This window comes from Hippopotamus amphibius, chromosome 2 (assembly GCF_030028045.1).
Source record: "Hippopotamus amphibius kiboko isolate mHipAmp2 chromosome 2, mHipAmp2.hap2, whole genome shotgun sequence".
Lineage (NCBI taxonomy): Eukaryota > Metazoa > Chordata > Mammalia > Artiodactyla > Hippopotamidae > Hippopotamus > Hippopotamus amphibius.
Window position 1 is genome coordinate 80,254,419 of NC_080187.1, and position 20,288 is coordinate 80,274,706.

A 20,288-nucleotide genomic window follows, 5' to 3' on the forward strand; every position below is an offset into this window, starting at 1 on the left:
GAATAGTGTAAAGTGTGGACTAGGATGATGAGGGACCTATGAGGGACCTTTTGGGAGGCTGTAATTTGGTGGTCTGGATAAGAGATGAGGGCCTAGATCAGGATGGTATACATCGTGATGGACTGGCTGAATGCAGCTAGACAGGCCTCAGCAGGGTATGTGCGGTGACCCTTTCAGCAGTGCTGCTGTGACTTTAAACCACAGAGATCTGATCCCTGAATCAGGTGGATTCTAGGTCTTGGAAACCTTTTTTCCCCTTGCAGACAGTGTACTTAGTGAGAATTCTCAGACTATATTTAGTATGTTTTTGATTAGCTGTCTTGTCTTGTTTGGTGGCTGTCCGAAAGAGGTTTGAAAATACGAAAGAGGCTGATTAAAGAATTTTTTATTAGGGAGTTTGGAAAATAGAGACTTTTCTTTTTCTCTTCATGTGACCAGGAAACTGTTAGTCCCAGCTCTGAGCAGTCAAGCAATAGCATCAGTTTCCTAAAATCTATTATTGTAAGAAACTTAAGATATTAAAGCACATAGAGGCCATTTAAGTAAAGAAAAAAATTCCATTTAAAAAGTCTTCATAGAAATTTAGAAGTGAACTGTGAGTGAAAACATAAAGGCCACTTCTTACCCTGCCCTCCACTCCCTTCAAAATCCGTGCTCCCACTAAATGAACACCTCATCATTATCCCTCGGAACCCAGGGAAAGTTTAGAATATTCTAGATTGGTCTGTGCTCAAGTGTCTTTTCATAAATTATTTCACGGAGAATATCATGAGAAAAGGAGTCTCAGTTGGCAGAATTGATGTCTAAATTAAGAGGCGAACATATATTGAAACATTATTTTTTTTAAGCTTTAAAATTAATGATTCTATGTTGCTGGAATATGGCCTTTTATTTTCCTTCCAAAGAGTTTTAGAGCCAGTAGAATCTATAAATAGTGCACAGCCTGGTTGTCTGTGGTAGATTGAGTAGAGCAGAATTGCCTGTCCTTAAGTGAAGGGGAAGTAGCTTTACATTTTTAGTAACTGAATTGTTGGCCAGCATAAAGGTAAGGGCCATGTGAGCAACTTATTTATAGCTTCCCATAAAGGTATGTGTCTGCCTCAAGCAGAGAAACTGTCTGGGGTGCTTGAAATGTAAAAGTGCAGTAGAATCATTTTCCATACACAGCCTTCCTAGCTAGTTGGTGCAATAAAGTGATTGTTCGCATCCCTGGGGCTTTCAGAAAGAGGGGTGTCAATAGATTAGCTCATTGGCGTCTGCTTCCTATGGAATGGAAGGGATGAGGCCATTAAATTTGAATCTATGGTTTTATGTAGTGAAGAATGTTTAGATACTAACTCTTAAGGGTATTGAGGACATAAATTTAAGCTTGGTTTAGTTTGTTGGGTGTGGTCCTCCTAACTATTCTACTTATGTAGTCTAACCACAATTAGGTTCTTGTCAAAATACCTCATGGCTATGAAAGCACTTTATTTTTTCACAGGTTCAGTTCAACTATAAGTAGTTTTTTTTCTTTGTTTTTGTTTTTTTTTTTAAATAAAGAACATAGAATCAGACTGAATTCCCTGGTAACAGTGGGAGAAGGGAAGAAGAGTAAAACATTTTCATGGCATCCCATAAAGAGTATGTTAAACCCTTTAGATAGATGCCATAAAATGGAATCCGTTGTTACATGTTATAAATTTCATCATACTCGCATCAAGAGTAAATCATGTATAGCCAATTTTAACTCTAAGGTTGAAATTTTTATAATCATAAATATGCATAAAAGACATTTTCAGCCCTCCTTTGTTACCTATTTATTTTCATAGACCAAGTTTTTCTGAATATTACGTTGACCATTTAAAGTATCTGCATGTATGGCTAAAATGTAAACTGGCTTTTGTGCCAATATTGTGGCTCTGTTTAGTATTCGGGCAAGTTGTAATAAGAGGTAAATGGCCCATTAACTATATTGGAGGTCTCATAGCAGCACTCATTTCAAATCATGCTGGGTTTACAATTTACATATTAAAAAATGTTCACTTGATTTCATTCAGGGACAAAGCTGACATCCTATATAAACATTACTCCAAACAATCCTATTTATTGGTCCAATTATTTCAATTGAAAGATGCTGGTTTACTGCTTCTTAGTATATGTGAACAATTCTCAGTAAAACAGAGATCCTTTGACTGTAGTGGCAGAATAACCTCACAGGGTTTCGATTCACTTTTAATTTTAAGTCCCAGGATTAAGGATCATTTATAGTATAATGTAACAGTGTGGGCAAATATAGCTTCTCTTAATGCCCCTCTGATATTTTGAGGAAAGAGTGCTTTTATGCAGAACATTCACTAATGACTGCCTTTTCTCACCATAAGTGTAATTTCATTCACATTTCCTCCCTTCTCCCACATCCTTAAGAGATAGGACAGCATGCAGTGTTTTGCTTCATTTTATTATTAAAAAAAAATTTTTTTAAGATGTGGTTTAAGGTAGTTCTTTAGGATAGATGCCAAGGTAACTAGTTAATACTGTTTTAAAATCAGGCTCTTAATTAAAAATGCTTAATTTGTGCAAGAAAACTACATGTTAAAATGAATTTGGAAAGATTAGATTGGAATTGCCTCAAATTCAATTAAGCCACACTGCATGGACGTGCTGGGAATATCAATACAATCACTGTAAATTTTGTACAAACTGATTTGTTGCATTATCTTGCTCATCTAACATACGGTACTTTTTGTGTCCATATTGCAGACGGCAACTCCAAACTAACATGGCAGTCAGACTGTGTGATGTGGCTTCTCTGCTTAGAAGTGGTTCGTGGGCAGCAGAGCCTTGGACCGGGGTCTGTGGGATTTTTCTTAAATTCTGTAGGCTACTTTTTTTTAGCATGTTGCAGGAGTGCTGAGGCCATACCAAACACTTGAACTTTTCATTTGGCATACTAATTATGTTACATTCAACCTATTGTGGTATGGCCATTATTAGGATGTAAAGCACATTGCAATTTTAGTGGTACATGTAGCATCAGAACCTGCTTTTGTATGTAACGTTTTATTATCTTAATTAGGATTTAGCGCAGCCTCAAAAGAGTGACAAGCTTTAAAAAAAAAAAAAGTTTTGGTATGGTCTGAATACTAAGTTACCGTAATTCTTTACATTCTGTTTACTATGTATTTTTTTGGTTACTAAATTTTAAAGTTATTTATAATTCCTGATGCTTAAAAAAAATGTTGAAATTGTAAATCTGGCTGAAAATTATTTGCCCAGTAACTGTTGAAAGAGTTTGCATTCTGTGAACAGTTGTGTTGAGCCTATCAATGGAATATGCATTATTTGTAAAATATAGCACATTAGTATCATTTTATTCTGAGCAGATGGTCCTATAGCTGAAAGATGCTGTAATTTTCAGCGCACACAGCCTACTGCAGCTGTTCACTTGAATGTTGGCTTAGGAGCTCATTCTTGCCACCTGAACATGGAAATAAATGTGCAATTAAGTGAGGAGTGTTTGTTGTCCTTGCTAAATCCTGCTAATTTCAGTCAATGAACACTTTATACTTCAAATGCCATCCCAGTGAGCTTTAGTCCGACTCTCATATTTGGGTCTCATATAGTCTCTACATATACCCTAAGTTTTGAATAGTGATTTGTTTTAATTGGCCTTGGCCACTCTCATCTCGTAGCTCATTGTTTTCCTAGCTGGTAGGCAGAGGTTAATCCCACAAGCATTTTGCTGTGGAAAGTGACCCACCGCTAATGTTCTATAAACTGAAACAGTTATGCTTTATTAGGAAATCTGAAACCTCCTTTCTTAGTTTCAGATAAATTTGTTAATTATAATAAAATGCATATCTCAAATTGTTTCAGGTTTGTTTGTTATTTAAATACAGATTTCCAAAGATTTCTTTATTTCCCTTTACCCTCTTAAAGTATTCTCTGAAAGTACGTACTCAAGAGAGGTAGCTTGCAGCTTGCAGAGTAAACAGACCATTTCTTTGATAAGGAAATGAAGTTATGGAACGGTTATAGGTGATTTGATATTTCATAGATAGCCTGGATTTTTGTCTCCTGTTTTTTATCCTCATAGCACTGATTCTTGTCCAGTCTGACCAGTCTCAGTCTGTTCAGTTGACCAGTCTCAATCTGTTCTATGCTGCCTTCTTTTATAAACATCTCTTGGCAGTAGAGATTTCATCCTATTTGCTTATCCACGATTATGCCCTTTTATTTTTCTTAGGCAATATGCTTTTTAAAACTTTTTTTCCTCTTTTCTTGTAACAGTCTTTGCCTCTACTTTGCTTTTTTTTTTAAATTTTACCTCAAATTCTTTGCCTTTTATATGTTAAAACTTCCCTAAAACTAGCATCCCATCAATTCACAATTGTCAATTTTGAAAAGCAGTTCTTTGTGGAGCTGAAAGATGGATGAAATATGAAGGATAATCCTTTCAGTGATGCTTTGATTTTTGGATTCCCCAACAATCTTGGCTGTCTAAAGTAGATAGCTATTGGAAGATGGTTTTAGAGAATTTGGGGCTGTGGTTTGTAACTCTTTTGCTCAAAAGAGCACAGGATTGGTTTTTAGGAAACTAGATCCAAATTTGCTTAATAAGTGATTTTTAGAGTAGCCTGAACAGTTTGAGGCCATTTCCCCCAACTCTGCTATTTATTCTGTATTTCGAGTTTATAGATACCTTATTATCACTTGCATTTTCAACAGGCTTACGTGCTCAAATGAAAATTCCTTGGGCTGGTCTGTTTGCAAAAGCTGATATATCTACATTGTTGTTTTGGTGGACTGGATAGGGTTTTTTTTTACTTTAAACTCAGAGTCAAGGCAAAATACTATTTTGAATTGTTTGGGGATTTTATCTTGATGCTGTAGATCAGCTACCTTGTTGGTGATCTTTAGCTGCCAAGGTTGACGAGAATGGCTTGTTAGATTCTACAAGGTACACTAAGTACTCAGTTTATTCCCCAAGTTATCCTACAAACCCTTTTGACTCCCTAACATATAACATTTGCTATTTTCTTATTTGTTACCAATGATAGAGGTATAAGATATTGTCAATTAAAAACATTTTCAATATGTAACCAAAACAGTACATGTTGACAAGTTTATGTTTTTTTTAAAGTACTCTTGCTCCTTGATTTTAAGTTAATGGATGTCTGTCAGTTTTAGAATATTTGAACTCCTAGGCTAACTGAATATCTCTGCAAAGTTAGGTACACCATTTTTTTGGGGTTTTGGCAGCATGTTAAGCACTTTTATTTTCTGGTATTTTTAGTTAGGGTTTAATTCTGGGCCCTTTGGTACTAAATTTCCTCAAGTCTGTGGACATAGCAGGTGAGTAACGGTATGTGAGTAGACCCAGAATGTGGTTCTAGAGAATGTTAAAGATTTAAATTGTGCTTATGTGCATGTATGGAATATGTATGTTAAAAGTACAATTGTGACCTTAAATTGAATAGCTTAATATGAAGTAAAAATTAGTATAGGTGTCACACTTTTTGAAGCTTTGTTGCAATTTCAGCCTAACGACTTGTATTTAGTGACAAGTGTTTAAATTCTTGGATGGAATCTCTGATAGTTCGTGAAATATGAATTCTGACATTTCTTATTTTTTCTGTTTTTAGCAGGTAATTGCTGCCATGGAAACGCAACTGTCTAATGGGCCAACTTGCAATAACACAGCCAACGGTCCAACCACCATAAACAACAACTGCTCGTCACCAGTTGACTCCGGGAACACAGAGGACAGCAAGACCAACTTAATAGTCAACTATCTTCCTCAGAACATGACACAGGAGGAACTAAAGAGTCTTTTTGGGAGCATCGGTGAGATAGAGTCCTGTAAGCTTGTAAGAGACAAAATAACAGGTATGCCGTTTTATATACGGTTCCTTACATGTAAAGGATTGTGTTTCTAGATGTGAAAAAATAAGTTTACTGCTTGTAGATCGTTCAGTGCTAGATTTTTTCTCTGTTCCTGGCTACATCAGCAGCATGAAACTTAGTTTTAGAGAGTTTTAAATTTTCCTTTTAAAACATAAAATATTTTTTATGGGTAGTATATATTATAACTAGACTTTTATATACTCTGAACTATACAGTAGCACCTTTGAAAGATATTTTAAAGGCGTGCGTGTGTCTGGAGCAGCAAGTGTCATGTTAACCTTTAGTTTTGAGATCTTTGAGCTTACATGATTTAGCATTTCAGCAATGAAATACAAGGAGAATTGTGTTTAGAAGAGGAAAAAGACCTCTTAAAATGTCCTTTTCCTTCAGTCTTTGTAGTCTTCCTTCTATATGACCAAGTAAATGGTAATATTGACATTGTCAATGTGTAAATATTTGTACTGACACAGTTTTGAGTATGGCAAGATCTTAGCTTCTGTTTATTAACAAGGAAAGGAAAAAATGGTATATGAGTGCTCCTCTTATAAAGATAAGAATGAAAAGATGAGTAATTTGGCCTTTAATGATGGTGTACTTTGAATATTAGGTAGTGAAAAATCTTAGTATTTTGTAAGATTTGACTAAATTTGTAGAATAAAGCAAAACCTAATTAAGGAGAGTGTTCTTGACATAGAAGGGTTAATGCTTCCTGCAGGAGTTGTTTTCAGACACTGAAAATGAATGAAGTGTAGACAGACTCTGTAGCTTTTTCATGTTACTGTTAAATTCGAGTGATGGTGTTATATCAAATGGCTTATAACCAAAATACTAAACTAAATATTTGAAATGAGTAAAGGGAACTTAAAGGCAATTTGAGGAGTTGGACCAGGAGTCTGAACTTTTGACTGGTCATATGACCTTGGAAAAGACAACCCTTGGCTTCAGCTTCAGGTAGAACATGGTAGAAAAAGGTAGAAAGCAGAGGAAGGGGGGGTCCCTAGCTAATTTCTGAGGCCAATTTTGACTTTTTCTGACATGGTAAGTTTAGCTCTTCTTTTATCAAGACAGCAGGGTTTATTGTCTCCAGGATGACTTAGAGCTATCACCTGGGCTTGGCTTCATAGTTGTGTTTACTTGAGATACAGATTGAGGTTCACAGAGAGAATTTATTCATTAAAATCAAGTAAATCAAGTAAAAACTAAGTAAAACCTGGTTGTCATCAATCCATACATAGTTATATTTTAACTAATTATGTCACTTAGATGTTCATCATGATTATCAGGAAGGTTTGTGTTTTGCCTTTGAATATTGATAATTGAATGGATGAGATTTTTCCATTTCTTTTTCCAAAATCTGTGAGCAGCATATGTGAAATTTACAAACGTGAAATTTATTAAACAGTTTTTGGAAAGTTGGGAAAGGTAGAGAACAAAGGCTTTTTATTACATGTGTCTGTCCTGATACTGAATTTTATGTTTTTAGCAAAAAGGCATCCTTTTATATGTGGATTTTGCAGTGTCTTTGACATAATGTGATTAAATGGTGTGAAGGTTTTGACATAAATGATGAGATTTCTGGTTTGATTGCTTAGTTATTCTCATTATTTAAAAAAATGCTTGAACTAGGCATAAAAGTCACATTTTTTGTTATGGTAGATAAAAACAGTAAACAAATCATACATCCTTTGAATTAGGCATTTTCCACAGGAAACATCTCACAGATTTTCATCTCTTACCGCTGGTCAGTCTTGAATTATCTTACTCTTCTCTAAGCCTTTTACTAGAGCTATTATGTGGCAAAATTGGATAAGTTTGACTTCTGTATCTTCATACCCTTTGTTTCTCTGGCTTTACGTGGAGGGTGGTAGTGATAGATGCACAGTGTGTGGGTAATCTGAACTAGTACATGGTTAAATACTTAGATACTGGCAAAGTATGTTAGTATTTGCTGTCCATTTCTTTCACTCCCTCACACCCATTGTCTTTCAGGGAGAGCTGGATAATGGAGGTTTCCACTATAGTCAAATTTCTGTTTAAAATCTCTCATAAGCAAGCCAGGTACCCAAGAAAATGAACAGTGAGCACCAAGGTTGAAAGATGTTTTTTTCTAAGCTTAGTTCCATCAGATTTAGTCATAAATATTCCTTAAAATGAGTGTTCCACTGATGGACAAGTTTGAGGAAAATCTGCAGTCCATAGTTTCCTACTTAAGAACTGTATTGCAGATCATTAACATATTAAAAACTGTATTAAAATACTGCAGTAAAGAAACCGGTTTGATTTACAGTTCCCCAGTCTTATTTAATCACAGAATTCATTGCGGGTGGGGGGATATCTCCTTGACACTAGATTCCATTGAATGTGTTGCTGCAAGTCATTTGTTAACTGATTATCAGACAGTCTGTAATTCTTCCATACAGCCTGTTCACATCAGTAAAATACGAGCATGTTTCATAAAATGGACATCCGTGGTAATGAACTATAAACTAAAAAGTTGAGTAGGTGCATGGGAATACTAAGACCTCTTCTGGTAACCCTGTTTTGATTTGGCCCACTAATATCTTATTCTTGCTGTGGGTTAAATCGGTGTTTAGAAGAGTCTGACTTGTTTAGCTTCACACATAAAATTACCTTAGGTTTTTTTTTTTTTTTTTATTACTCTGGGTTTCTTAGTAAATACTGTATTGAACAAAATAGTCTCGTAAATAGATTTCTAAAACTGGGTTTTGAATTGTTGCACTTGGCAACGTGAACATATCTCCTGAAGAAGCTACTATTAACATATCTCTAAAAAGGTTTCTCAGTCCCTCTCTAATTATCCAACTTACTCTACCTCCTGGGGAGCTACCAGGCCAGCTCCTGGTATCTGATTTTGTAGGAGTGGGAGCATTAACGGATTGGTTTGTAAGAAAACTGTTATCACTCTGTGGGAAGAAAATTTAAATCTTTCCTTTTCACTTTTCTTAAGTCTTTTCATTACTTAAATAATGCTAAAATTAGGAAACTATATCACAAGTGCAAAATACCTAGTTAGGACAAGTATTTGCCTCTAAGTCCTAAAAGAGTGTATAATTTCTAGATTGTGTCAGTGTTAGCAAATTAATGTCACTGTTTTGATAGAATGAGGATTAGGGAAATACATTAAGAAATGTCTTGTTTCAAATACAATAATGTTCTCTCTAGTCGAAATTCTATTTTTTATGTTGTTTGTCAGACTCTCGCTTCGGGCTCATGCCAGCTTTATGCTTCACCCTGTTTCCTATCTGTAGGCATTAATTATGAGAAGCTACTGCTGTTTGTACAGCTTAGCTGATGTCGGTCTGTCCCTTTGAGTTCTCAAATGCACTTCAGAGTCCTTAACACCTGCTGATGCTGCATTCTAGAGGAGTGAAATGGATTTTATGATGCAAGGAATGAATAATAGAGTGTTAAGAATCAGAAAAACCCTTGAGATGACCTTAGCCAACTCCCTCACTGTCAGGTGATGAGAGGCCCAGGTTTGTTGTCCAAGACTGCTCATCTGTTAAGTGGCAGAGCTGGGACCCTAATTCTGGTTTTCTCATTCTTTCCTAGCATGTTTCCTCCTTGCCTTCTGTTGGAGGGCCAGAATTCACTCTTTAAAAACTAAGCACAGGACCAGCTGATGAATTTCTAGTGAGACATGTAACTTGTACAGGGTCGTGAAGGGGCATCTTCTGGTGAGTTGTGAGTCTTGCACAAGCACAGGACCAGCTGATGAATTTCTAGTGAGACATGTAACTTGTACAGGGTCGTGAAGGGGCATCTTCTGGTGAGTTGTGAGTTTTGCACAGGAGGAGAGTGGAAGATTTTTGAGGGTCAGGGACTGAGGGATATGTAAAACTAACGAGAGCATGCATGCTTCTCTAGAAACTTTATAATCTATGGTTGTCAATTCAGATAGTCAAGCGCGGTGGTCCCCAAGTCTGGCTTCACATGCTTACCGGAGGGAGTTTTAAAAAATAAAGGTTTTGGAAGCCTTGGGGATCTGTTGTCAAGAAAGCTCCCTAGGTGATTTTCTGGGCAAGTGAGCAGTTAAGGGAATCATAGTCTTTATGGTCAGTAGAGTACCTGCATTAGAATCGTTTGGGATGACTGTAAGAAATGCAAGTTCCTGGGCGCTGCCCAGACCTAACTGTGGAATCAGTCTCTGTAGGTAGGGCATGGAATGTGCAAGTTACCCGGGAGTTACTGATGCCTTTTCCTGAACATTTTGCAGGGAGATAGAACCAAGGATTTCCAGGTTTATCTGAATTCTGGCTGGAGGTGGGTGGGACAGGTGGGTATAATTGCAATGCTTAATTGTATGGCAAAATAAGTTTTGGATGCTGTTTCCTTCCCAGCTTTTAATCTCCTGGGGGTCAGGTCTAGAAACGTTGAGTGTCACCGGCCTGTGTCTTTACTGAATGCCTGACCTGTTCCTAACAGAGTGTGTGTGTGTATGTGTGTATGTATGTGTGCACATGTGTGTCCGTAAGTGTGTAATTAGTTTTCAAAACTCCAGGATAGCTTGTTCTGTAGGTGTTACTTTTCCTTCTAAGAGAGAAGATAAGAGAATTATAGTTGAAGACCTAAGGTAAATGAGTATTGTTCTCTTTAATCTTGATGTGATAGCTTCATTCTTACCCTAGGATTACTTGAGGTGGGTCCTGTGCTGACCCCATAAACTGCCAATTAGAAGCTTTCAGATGAAAGGGAAAAACAAAGACCAAAACAAACATATACAAATTACAGGGGCCCAGAGGAGGGGCTTTGCAGATGTAGATTAGCTCTGGGCAGACTGTCTTGGATGGTAACACAGACCTCTTCCCCCCCTGCCCCTCCTGAGGGCCCATGTGGTAAAATCTCATATAAAATGTGAGTGTTCTTAGCTAGGTTTAACTTAGGTCTCTGTTGCTTCCTGAGAACTTCAAAGTTAGTTTTAATGCTGGTTTATTTTATGAGGATAATGTGATTTTCAAACTTTATTTCCATGGCATGATATTTTCCCCTTCTCTTTTTAAAAACAAATCCACTCTTAGCTGCTCAGGATTGAGATGGATAAATGGTATTTTATTAGTCTAATGCATACCTTCAAATTTAATAGCATTTATTTACTGTAATGAAGTCAGTCAGTCACAGTGAGCCCAAGGCTGTGAAAGACATTAATTTGAAAATGTGGTTGTGTGCATCAGCTGCAGTCTTAAGGTCAGCTGTTAGTTGTTGGTATCCATAGTATCAAGAGATTAAGAATTCTGATTCTTGCAGGTAGGAACTTGAAAAGAGCAGGGTGGGTGGTGGTAGCTTAATAAATACCTTATTTTGCTGACTCTGGGTGCTGTTTAATTAGAAATTTGTCAGAAGGGCTGGGTGTATGCCCCAGTATTCACAAAACAAGATAACTTGGCAGGACAGGGTAAATGCATTGCTGTCTAGTGTATTAACTGTGGAATATAATACATTTGAATATGGCTAGATTTTAGTGGCTAAATTTGTATAAAATGAAATTTATATAAAATGAGATGAAATTTACTTTTTTGTGATATTGAAGAAACTTTTTGCATGTTTATCAATATATCTTTAAACCAAACTATTTTTCCATATACTCCTGTTTCTTCATGACTAATCAATCATTTCAAAAAATTTGATGTTACTACTTGATGTTACTAGCTTTTCGTAAAGTTTCAGGGAAAAACTTTAAATATATTCTTTTAGGTGTATTTTTCTCCACTCAGACCTATAACTTCGGTGTTTTATAGAACAATTTCTAAAGTGTCAGTGTCTTAATTAATTTAGATGAAGGATTTCAGGATGATGAAATTAGGATGTTTAAGATTTAAGAAACTAAATACTTTTTTTTTTTAAAGTCATTGTCAGGCAGGAAAAACTTTTCCTCTCCCCTCTTAGTTTAATTTGCAAGCCCACAATTACTGAACCTAACAAAAGACAGGTTATACAATGTTATATGTCCATTATATCTCAATAACAAAAGACAGGTTATACAATGTTATATGTCCATTATATCTCAATAAAACTGGGGGAAAAGGGATTAACAGGGGAAGAAGCAACATAGTTTTTATTAATATTTCACATGCATTGGAGTTCACAAAAAAGAAGTGAAGCCAAGAAGTGGTTGAACTCTGGGGCTTATACCATTTTAACAAAGCAAAGGAGGTTTGGGTTCTGAGGATGGGTAAATTGTAGGGCCCTGGCCAAGAAAATATATAGGGGAAACTAATGGAAGATGAGAGCTATTTTAGTAAGGTTTATTTGTGCGGATTCTTCTTCGTGCCTGACTCTCCATCTCTAGTGGTAAAAGTTGGTTTTCTCTTCCTGGTAGAGGAGAGGGGAAGAACTTCACAAGGGAAATTTATAACCTGCTTTTAGGCAGAAAAAGGTAGGGCAGAGAAGAGTACTCTTCCTGCATCTGTTCATTCTTAATTGCCTTTAATTCAAAATAATCCTTATGCCTATAAGTGGCATATTTGGGGGAAGAGCAGGGCATGTTCTGACTCTCTGCACCATGAAATAAGTTTAACTCTCAGTTAGCAAACTTTAAGACAGAAAAGTTTCTTCTTTTGATAGCCTATGGTAATGAAATCTTAAATGACCAGTTTCTGGGAAGAAAAACATGTCTTGTGAAGATATGGAAATGTTTTAAAGAGAACCATTCCTGGTTAATTTGTAAGTCACCTGGATTTTTGTTTCTCTAATTTCTTGATGGTGATCTTTGTATTACTTTGCTTTATTCCATTAGAAGGAAATGAAGAAGTGTATTGCAACTCTCAAGAGCAGGTTACACAGTATTCCAGCAGCTTTTGAAGAATACTTACTGTGAAAATGAGGTTGAACCCGTTGGCTAAATGAAGTTTAGGAGTTTTGATTCTGTGCTTTCTTGGCCCTTGTCACTGGGACTTTCTAGGATGACCATACCTGTTTTGTCAGTAGATTAGGAACATAGTGTTTTAGTGCCCTTTACTTTATTCTTTTATTAGTTGTATACAAAACACAAACTTTAATGTATTCAAATTCATAGAAAACAAAACACAGTTGAAGTTCTTTTGTAAGGATTCATCCTTTGACATTTAGCAAGATATGAATGCCTGTGTGCTCTTTGTTATTCCAGACCTTTCCACGGTGTTTCTTCTGATTTACATCAGAAAAAGTATACATACATACATATATCTATACATCAGGTGGTATAGAATAGAAACGATTTTCAGTTTATTACTTAGAGGCTGTCATCATAATGATGGAAAAATGTAGATGAGAAAAAAGATGGTGAATTAAATGGAAAAACATAACAAATTCTGATCCAGGAATCCTTCCTCTTTTTTAATCTATAGAATTTTAAAATCCTGTTTCTCAGGTATGCAATTGGTTTATCAGTCTGCTTTTCAATTGGTGGTTTTTATTCAGTTTTGGTACCTTATCTATTACGCTACCTTAGCACCAGTCTTTGCTTTTTTAACTTTCTAAATTATGAGTAGAGCAAAGTGCTTTTATTTTGTACTTACTGGAATATTTCCTTTAAATATTTCTTGAACAAAATAGTTGATCATTGAAACTAAAGCAGTGCTTGAGAATTTGCCACCTTCTTTTGAGCTTGTTCTAAGTTACTTGATTTTCACTCAAGTCCACTGCTGCTACTGAGTTTTGAGAGATGGGGAAATCATCGGAGTGTCCTTTCCAACTAAAAACGCTAATTTAAGTAACTATTTTCTGACATTTTACTTGTGAATGTCTTTTGATCTGTCAGGCCTATGCAGTGGCTCTTTTAGCATATTTTACTTTTTAAAAAAAATTAATTAATTTACTTATTTTTGGCCGTACCACATGGCTTGCAGAATCTTAGTTCCCTGACCAGAGATTGAACCAGGGCTGCGCCAGTGGAAGCATCGCGCCCTAGCCACTGGACAGCCAGGGAATTCCCTAGCATGTTTTACTTCTTAATGTATCTGGTTTTGCTTCCTAAAGTATCAGAATGTCACTTTTTGACGCCATTGGGTATCCCTTTTATTGATGATGGTATCTGTCACACATTTTTTGAAGGACTTCGAGATATAAAGCAGCATTGGCAATTCTTGCAAGTATTGTGAAGAAATGGAGCCTCATTTAAAACTTTTTTGTGATCTAACTACTCAGTAATCTCTTACATCATACATCACTTTAGGTAATTGAGGGGTGATGGCAGAGGGCACGGTTTTGGACCTGCTGTCCTCCCTCATGGAGGACCCCTGTCCATCCCAGAGGGTCTTAGACACAGCCTCCCTTGCCTGGCCCCAAGCCCTATGGCTCAGCCTGAACCAGCCCCAACTCCAGAAAGATGATTAACAATATTATACCAGCCTCTATGAACTGGAGCACTGGAGTGTAGAGTTATTGCTCTGTGTGGTATTGTGTAAATGTTATTCAGAATGAATTAGCTTGAACCAGGAGGTCTTTCCTGTCTTTCAGATTAGCCTGTCCTCCACTTCTAGAGTGCTGTGCCTGTGCTGAAGAAGTCCAAAGAGCAAAAAGTTGCACAGGGTTCCTGAAGCCTAGAGCCTCTGGGTGGGGCTGAGTGGGAGGAGGGAAAACAGCCATCTTTACCTCTTGGGGCCAGGAGGCTGCCTGGCCATTTAAAAAGAAGAAAAAAGACAGAAAAAAGCAGTATTCAGTTTAAACTGTGTTGATAAGCGTTTCTTTCCATCTTTCCATGTGACTTGCACTTTGAATGCAGTGGTAATAGGATTTACTAAACCTCTATGTACACTAGGGTTGTTATTAGCTTAGCTTGGGATCAAGTTCTTGGGATTAACATAGAAACAAAATGCCTGCTATCTTCAACTCCCCTGCTAGGGAGGGTGGACTAATGAGCAGTAGTTGTAGAGGTTTTAGCCTGGAAAGAACATGTTACACTTAAGTTCAAATCCCAGCCTAGCCACTTACTTGTAGTGTAGCCTTCCTTATATAAACTATTTGACTCTGGACTTGAGTTTCTTCCATAAAGGGCCTAGCACATAGGGGGCACTCTCTCTCTCTCCCTCCAGTCCCGTTTTACCAGTTAGTATTTATTTGGTTAGAAGATAGTTGCAGACATTTTTTTCTTTGGGTAAACTGATTTTTGAAAAATCAAAAAGTCTCCAAATATGTTGTATTAGAATTCTTAGATTTCCTTATGATGTGGGAAGTTTGCAAAGTTTATTCCCTATTCTTTGCTTTCTAGGTGATTGGACCAACAAAATTGATTTTTCTAGGGTTGGGACAAAGTGGGACTAGGAAGTACAAGGCAGGACTTGGAAGCCCAGAAAAATGATTAATGATATTACACCAGCCACTGAACGAGAGCACTGGAGTGTAGAGTTATTGCTCTGTGTGGTATTGTGTGAATGTTATTCAGAATGAATTAGCTTGATTTAAAATATGAAGGTACTCTCAGCCAAGCTTCCCCAGTGGACTCTTATCAGTCTGGAAGGTCAGCAAGTTGTTAAATTGAGCCATGAGGTATCAGATAGATGAAAAGTAACTGAGGCTTGTTTTCACTATTGCTGACAACTTCTTCCTTAAGATTAATACCGCTATAATATAAATTGTAAATACCAGTACTAAATATTCTAATTTCATAAAGTAAAATTTTCAGTAGAGGAATAGAGATGTGTATTTGGATGTTAAGAAGCCCAGTATTCCTGTAATGTTAGCAGATCAGAGGACTTAGAAAAAAAATTGCTGTGCCTTTGTTTTCTTTCTGTTGAAATATTCATTGAAAACATTTAAAGCATTGCTTTATTCAGTCATCACAGACTTTACAGATTCCAGTTTGTGTAAGGGGGGTGGCGATTTCCACGAGGGCATGGTTAACTTAGCAGATGCAATTTTACATCTTGTTTTCCTTTTTTTGGTTAAATCCTTATGCATATTGTGAATTAGAGTTTATTTTTAGCTCTTAATGAGTTCTTTTCTCATCATTGTACTTTTTGTTGGAACTCTGTTTTCTACATGATGCTTTGATTTTGAAGGGGGAGTGTATGTGGCTCACAAGTCTTGCATCCATCCCCAATCCCCACTCCAACTCAAAAAGAATTTGGATTTTTTCATTTGAGGTAATAGAACTGGTTATCTGTTACCCTGTTGAGTCAATGTGGTGATGCCCTTGACACTTCACAACCTGTTTGACCTTTGGGATTTATCCTGAGAAAGTCAGATTCTCCTTTTAATGTGAGGTTTAAAGGAGGCACACCTGCATGTAAACAGGTAAGCGAGAATGATTTCATTGTATTCAAAGTCGCTGGAGCCTGTGGGAGCAACTTTATTTTTTCACATTTTGATGCTTTAAATCCATCCTTAAGGAGTCCCTGCGTCATTAACACAGTGGCCTCCAAGATTCTGAATCCTTCTTTCTAACCCTGATACTTCTTTCTGAGAGCTTTTTTCATACCACTGAAATGAATTATAGTTTGCTTTTGGTCCACTTTAAAATGTATCTAAATAAGCTGGTTATGGTTTGTCAAATCAATTGACATTTCTCCTCCTATAAAATAAAGGCACTTTCCTAAAGGATCTGAAGTCTTATCTAGCCCTAGAATTCTGTGACCTTTCTCTTTTGTGAACATAACTGCTAAGTTAGCTCCTCTTTAGCATAGTGCCAAGGGATTCTGATATGTATGGTGCAGACAACATATTACCTTTTCAAGCAGAATGATTTGGGATCTAACATTTAACCTCAAGATATTTAACCAGGGTTGTTTTTAGACTCTTATATTCTTAGTATTTCTGGGCCTCTATTTCAGGGGAAAATTCCCTTCATTCATGTTGTAATCAGGTTAAAATAAAGAATTGTCAATATTGATTTGTTACTGTGTTTTTTATCAATACATTTCTTTTTGTAAGTGCTGGAAATTGGAAGCCTTCGCAGAAAGACATGATAACATTGTTCACTGCATTATATCTCCTAATTCCATATTTGGGAACATTAAAAACAGACCTAATGAGCTATTAAAAATCAGAATGTGGAATCTTCTGAGCTTAGGTTCCTTGATCTTATTTGAGATTTTAGTTCTCTGAGTGTTTATGGAAAACAGCATATGTGGACATAGCCATGAGTGTAAGGAGGGCATCTAATATTCTTTTCTGGTTGCTAGAGCAGGACAGCAGACTTTTTAATAGTCCCTCCCCCTTTATCTGGGAGGGGGTGGTGAGATAGTGCAAATGAACTTAATTTACTGTATACAGTTCTTAGGTAATTTTGGGTAGATGAAAGTAAACATCAAAGAGGGAGGAGTGAGGCTTAGCTGCTTCTCAAGACCAAATTCTGCCATGCGTACAGATATCTAGCAAGCCAGCCCTAAGTACTTTGCAAGCTTGATGAAGTCCCAGTTCTCTGTTCTTTTTTAGGTGCTTCGAACACAGCATTTATGAAGTGTTCACTTGAGGCTGACAGCATTCCAGAGGTGGGAATCTGTGCCCTCTGTTTGTATCATGCAAAAAAGAAATCCTTCGGAACAAAGGCTAAACTCAAGACCATTTCATATTTAGAGGTTCTATCCATAAGGGTACAAGTTAAAGCCACCTTGGATTCTTGTGTCCTGTTTATACAAGGGTGGGTAGTGTCTCTAAACTAGTTTAGCACATCTGCATATCTTGAATACCTTTAATTTTACCAATGAGACCCCATTTCTAATGCTCATTACATTAATTAACAAATAAGTAGCTTAAGGAACAAAAACCCATTTTGACATTCATTATACTAAGTAGCAGAGAAACGGTTGGTTGTTGATTTAGATATGGATAGTAGATAATCTTGTAACTAGTCACTTTTGGAGGTTGGTTCTTACTTGTGTTATGCTAGTTAATTATTCCTGGACTGTGTGTGTGTTCAGAATAGTGTGTTAGATGACCACTGCAGAATTAAAGCTTAAACTACTAGCACATAAATAACATCACACTGATTCATGATAACTAAAAGAAATTAATTGTGGTAAAATATACATAACACAGAGTTTACCATTGTAACCATTTTAAGTGTATAGCTCCATGGCATTAAGTATATTCACAGTGTTGTGCAGCTATCACCACTATTTCTAGAACCAGTTCATCGTTCCAAACAGAAAATTGGTATCCATTAAACAGTAACTCCCCACCCTGTCTTCCCCGAGCCCTTGGCAACCACCATCGTACTTTTTATCTCTATGAATTTGCCTATCCTGGGTACTTCATATTAGTAAAAATTGAAATTGTACAATATATGTTATACCAAAGTATTTGAAAAGTAAAGTATATTAATTGTTTCAGGAGATACTGAATTTCTTTCTTTGCACCATGGGCTTTTCTGTGTATTTTATTTCCTTTCATTCCAATGTGCTGTTAGGAATCAACCCCTCCCTTTGAAATAATTTGTCTTCAAACTTAGTTTTGGTCACTTTCCCCAAGAATATCCAAGGATATCCAAGTAAAATAGTGAGTTTGTGCAGTAGTTAATCAGATTGCTCACTACTTGCAGGAACTCTCACCCCTTGGCCAGTGGTCCAGCCTGGTTCAGGCTTGTTTTCTTCTTTTGGAAGTTGCCTCCAATCTCCATGGCATAATGGCAGGCCACCTGGAAGAAGAGGCAGTGGCACACATGGTAGATTCAGGAAAGAGAACCAAAGCAGCTTTGCTCCCCAGCAGTCTTCTCTGCCTTCACAGTTTTCTACTTCCTCTTCTCCCAGAGAGTCACAGCGTCCAGGGATGACCGCCTGTGTGGGATCCTGGGACACAGGGCAGTGGCCATAGACTTTTTTCTCTTTATCTGGCTTCATCATCTCTTCTGCTGAGACCCTGAAGGAAATCTTGGCAGAAAGCTGTTGTTCAATAGAAGGAGCCAAAGAGGGAAAAGTAGAAATCCTCTTCTATAGTTTTCCCTTTTCCTTCCATTTTTCTTCTTTCCCCAGCACTCCTTCTACCCACCCCATCCGTCCTACCTCCCCTTAAAAAACAAAACAACAACAAAAAACACCAAAAAAACCAATTAACCAACAACAAAAACAAAACAAAACAAAAAACCCACCCAGAGACATTCCTTTTTAGACCACAGGAACAATTACTATAGTAAAGGAAGCCTTAAGCATCTTCCTGTAGCAACTTTGGGAGACAGATGCTGATGTAGGTTGAATTTAGAGGCAGGTGGTCTGTGGCCTATTTCTGCCTTTACATTATTTCAGGTTCTGTGCCACTGAGTAGAGCAGTCTTCCTTTAAAATTTTACGTCTCATATCTTGGCCTCCTGCCTTCTCTGTTGGCATCTGCCAAGTGCCTGCTGGCTTCAGGAACATCATTCCACACTTAGTGACTGTATTTATTTTCAAATGCTGGCTATTGACAACTTAAGAACAATTCGAGGAGTTGAGACTTAGTAGAAAGCCTCCCCCAGTGGAAGCTTTAATAAAATAATTTTAAAAAGTTAATATGTTTTATGGTTTAAGGTCTTAATTCAAGCTTCATACAGACTTCTCTTCACTTCTTTGTGGGGAGCTTCCAAAGACCTCTTATTGGAATAGGAAAGATATACCTCTGGAGCTGTAAGATCTTAACCATATTAGTGGTGAAAGCGACTCAGGTTAGCAGCCTTTGTCTAAGAATCTTGGCGTGCTGGAGAATATCAGCCATTGTTGGGTACATGATTTAGGGTGGTGACTATCTGTTAAAGAGATCTTGAGTCATGACATACTCTCATAATGTAACTTCTTACATTATTGGCACCTTATTTTTAAGGTGAAGTGGAGGTGGAGGAAACTGGTCATAGTTTGCAAAGGGGGATGTGGAGTGTTCTAAACTGGTGACTTTATTTTGTTTTTGAGCTAGGATTTAGAAGCAATGCTTCCTATATGCAGGGAATGGTCTGGTCCACTAATGATTTGTTGATTATTCCATTTGATGGTTAATCTTTGAAGCAGTATTTTATTTGAACAGAAATGAGAGAGGTATTTCTTTTCAGTTTGCATGGAGAAATTTGTAAGACCCTTCATGTATCCAAGAGAAGATTGTCTCTCTGATTTCATTAAGGCCATTCCATATTGAGGTATTCACTTTCCTAATATATAGGTGGTGGGAGTATAGTTCCAGAAGCCAAAGAGACAGGTTCTCTCTGTCCTTGCCTTAGTATAGACAAGGGGCCAGTATGGAACCCAAGTAAAATCAATTAGGTATTTTCTCCCAAGACCTCGAGAAAGTGATGGAAGGATGTGTTGGAATGGTGACCCATCTTATCAAACCCTGTGTGTCTTAGTTCTGAGATGATGGTTGTTCTTTTCACTTCCTAGCCCACTGGAGCCTGGTTCCCAGCCCCTCTTGATTTTGAAAATTTCTGTGCTTCTTCCAATAAATTCCCTTTTGCCAGTTAGCTAGAATCAGTTTATGTTACTTATAGAACTCTAGTGAAACGATTTT

The 20,288-nt window shown here is 37.1% G+C and overlaps 1 protein-coding gene across 6 annotated transcripts in view; it reads left to right on the forward strand.

Moving 5' to 3' along the window:
* The first annotated feature begins 2,761 nt into the window (after positions 1–2,761).
* ELAVL2 (ELAV like RNA binding protein 2) overlaps positions 2,762–20,288 on the forward strand; it is a 74,049-nt gene continuing 56,522 nt past the window's right edge. For 4 of the 6 annotated variants that reach the window (XM_057722726.1, XM_057722727.1, XM_057722730.1 and 1 more), the window contains exons 1-2: positions 2,762–2,833; positions 5,628–5,871. In XM_057722726.1, coding sequence (XP_057578709.1) covers positions 2,762–2,833; positions 5,628–5,871 — 316 coding nt within the window. The remainder of the gene's footprint in view (positions 2,834–5,627; positions 5,872–20,288) is intronic. The other 2 variants (XM_057722728.1, XM_057722729.1) reach the window with 1 other exon arrangement.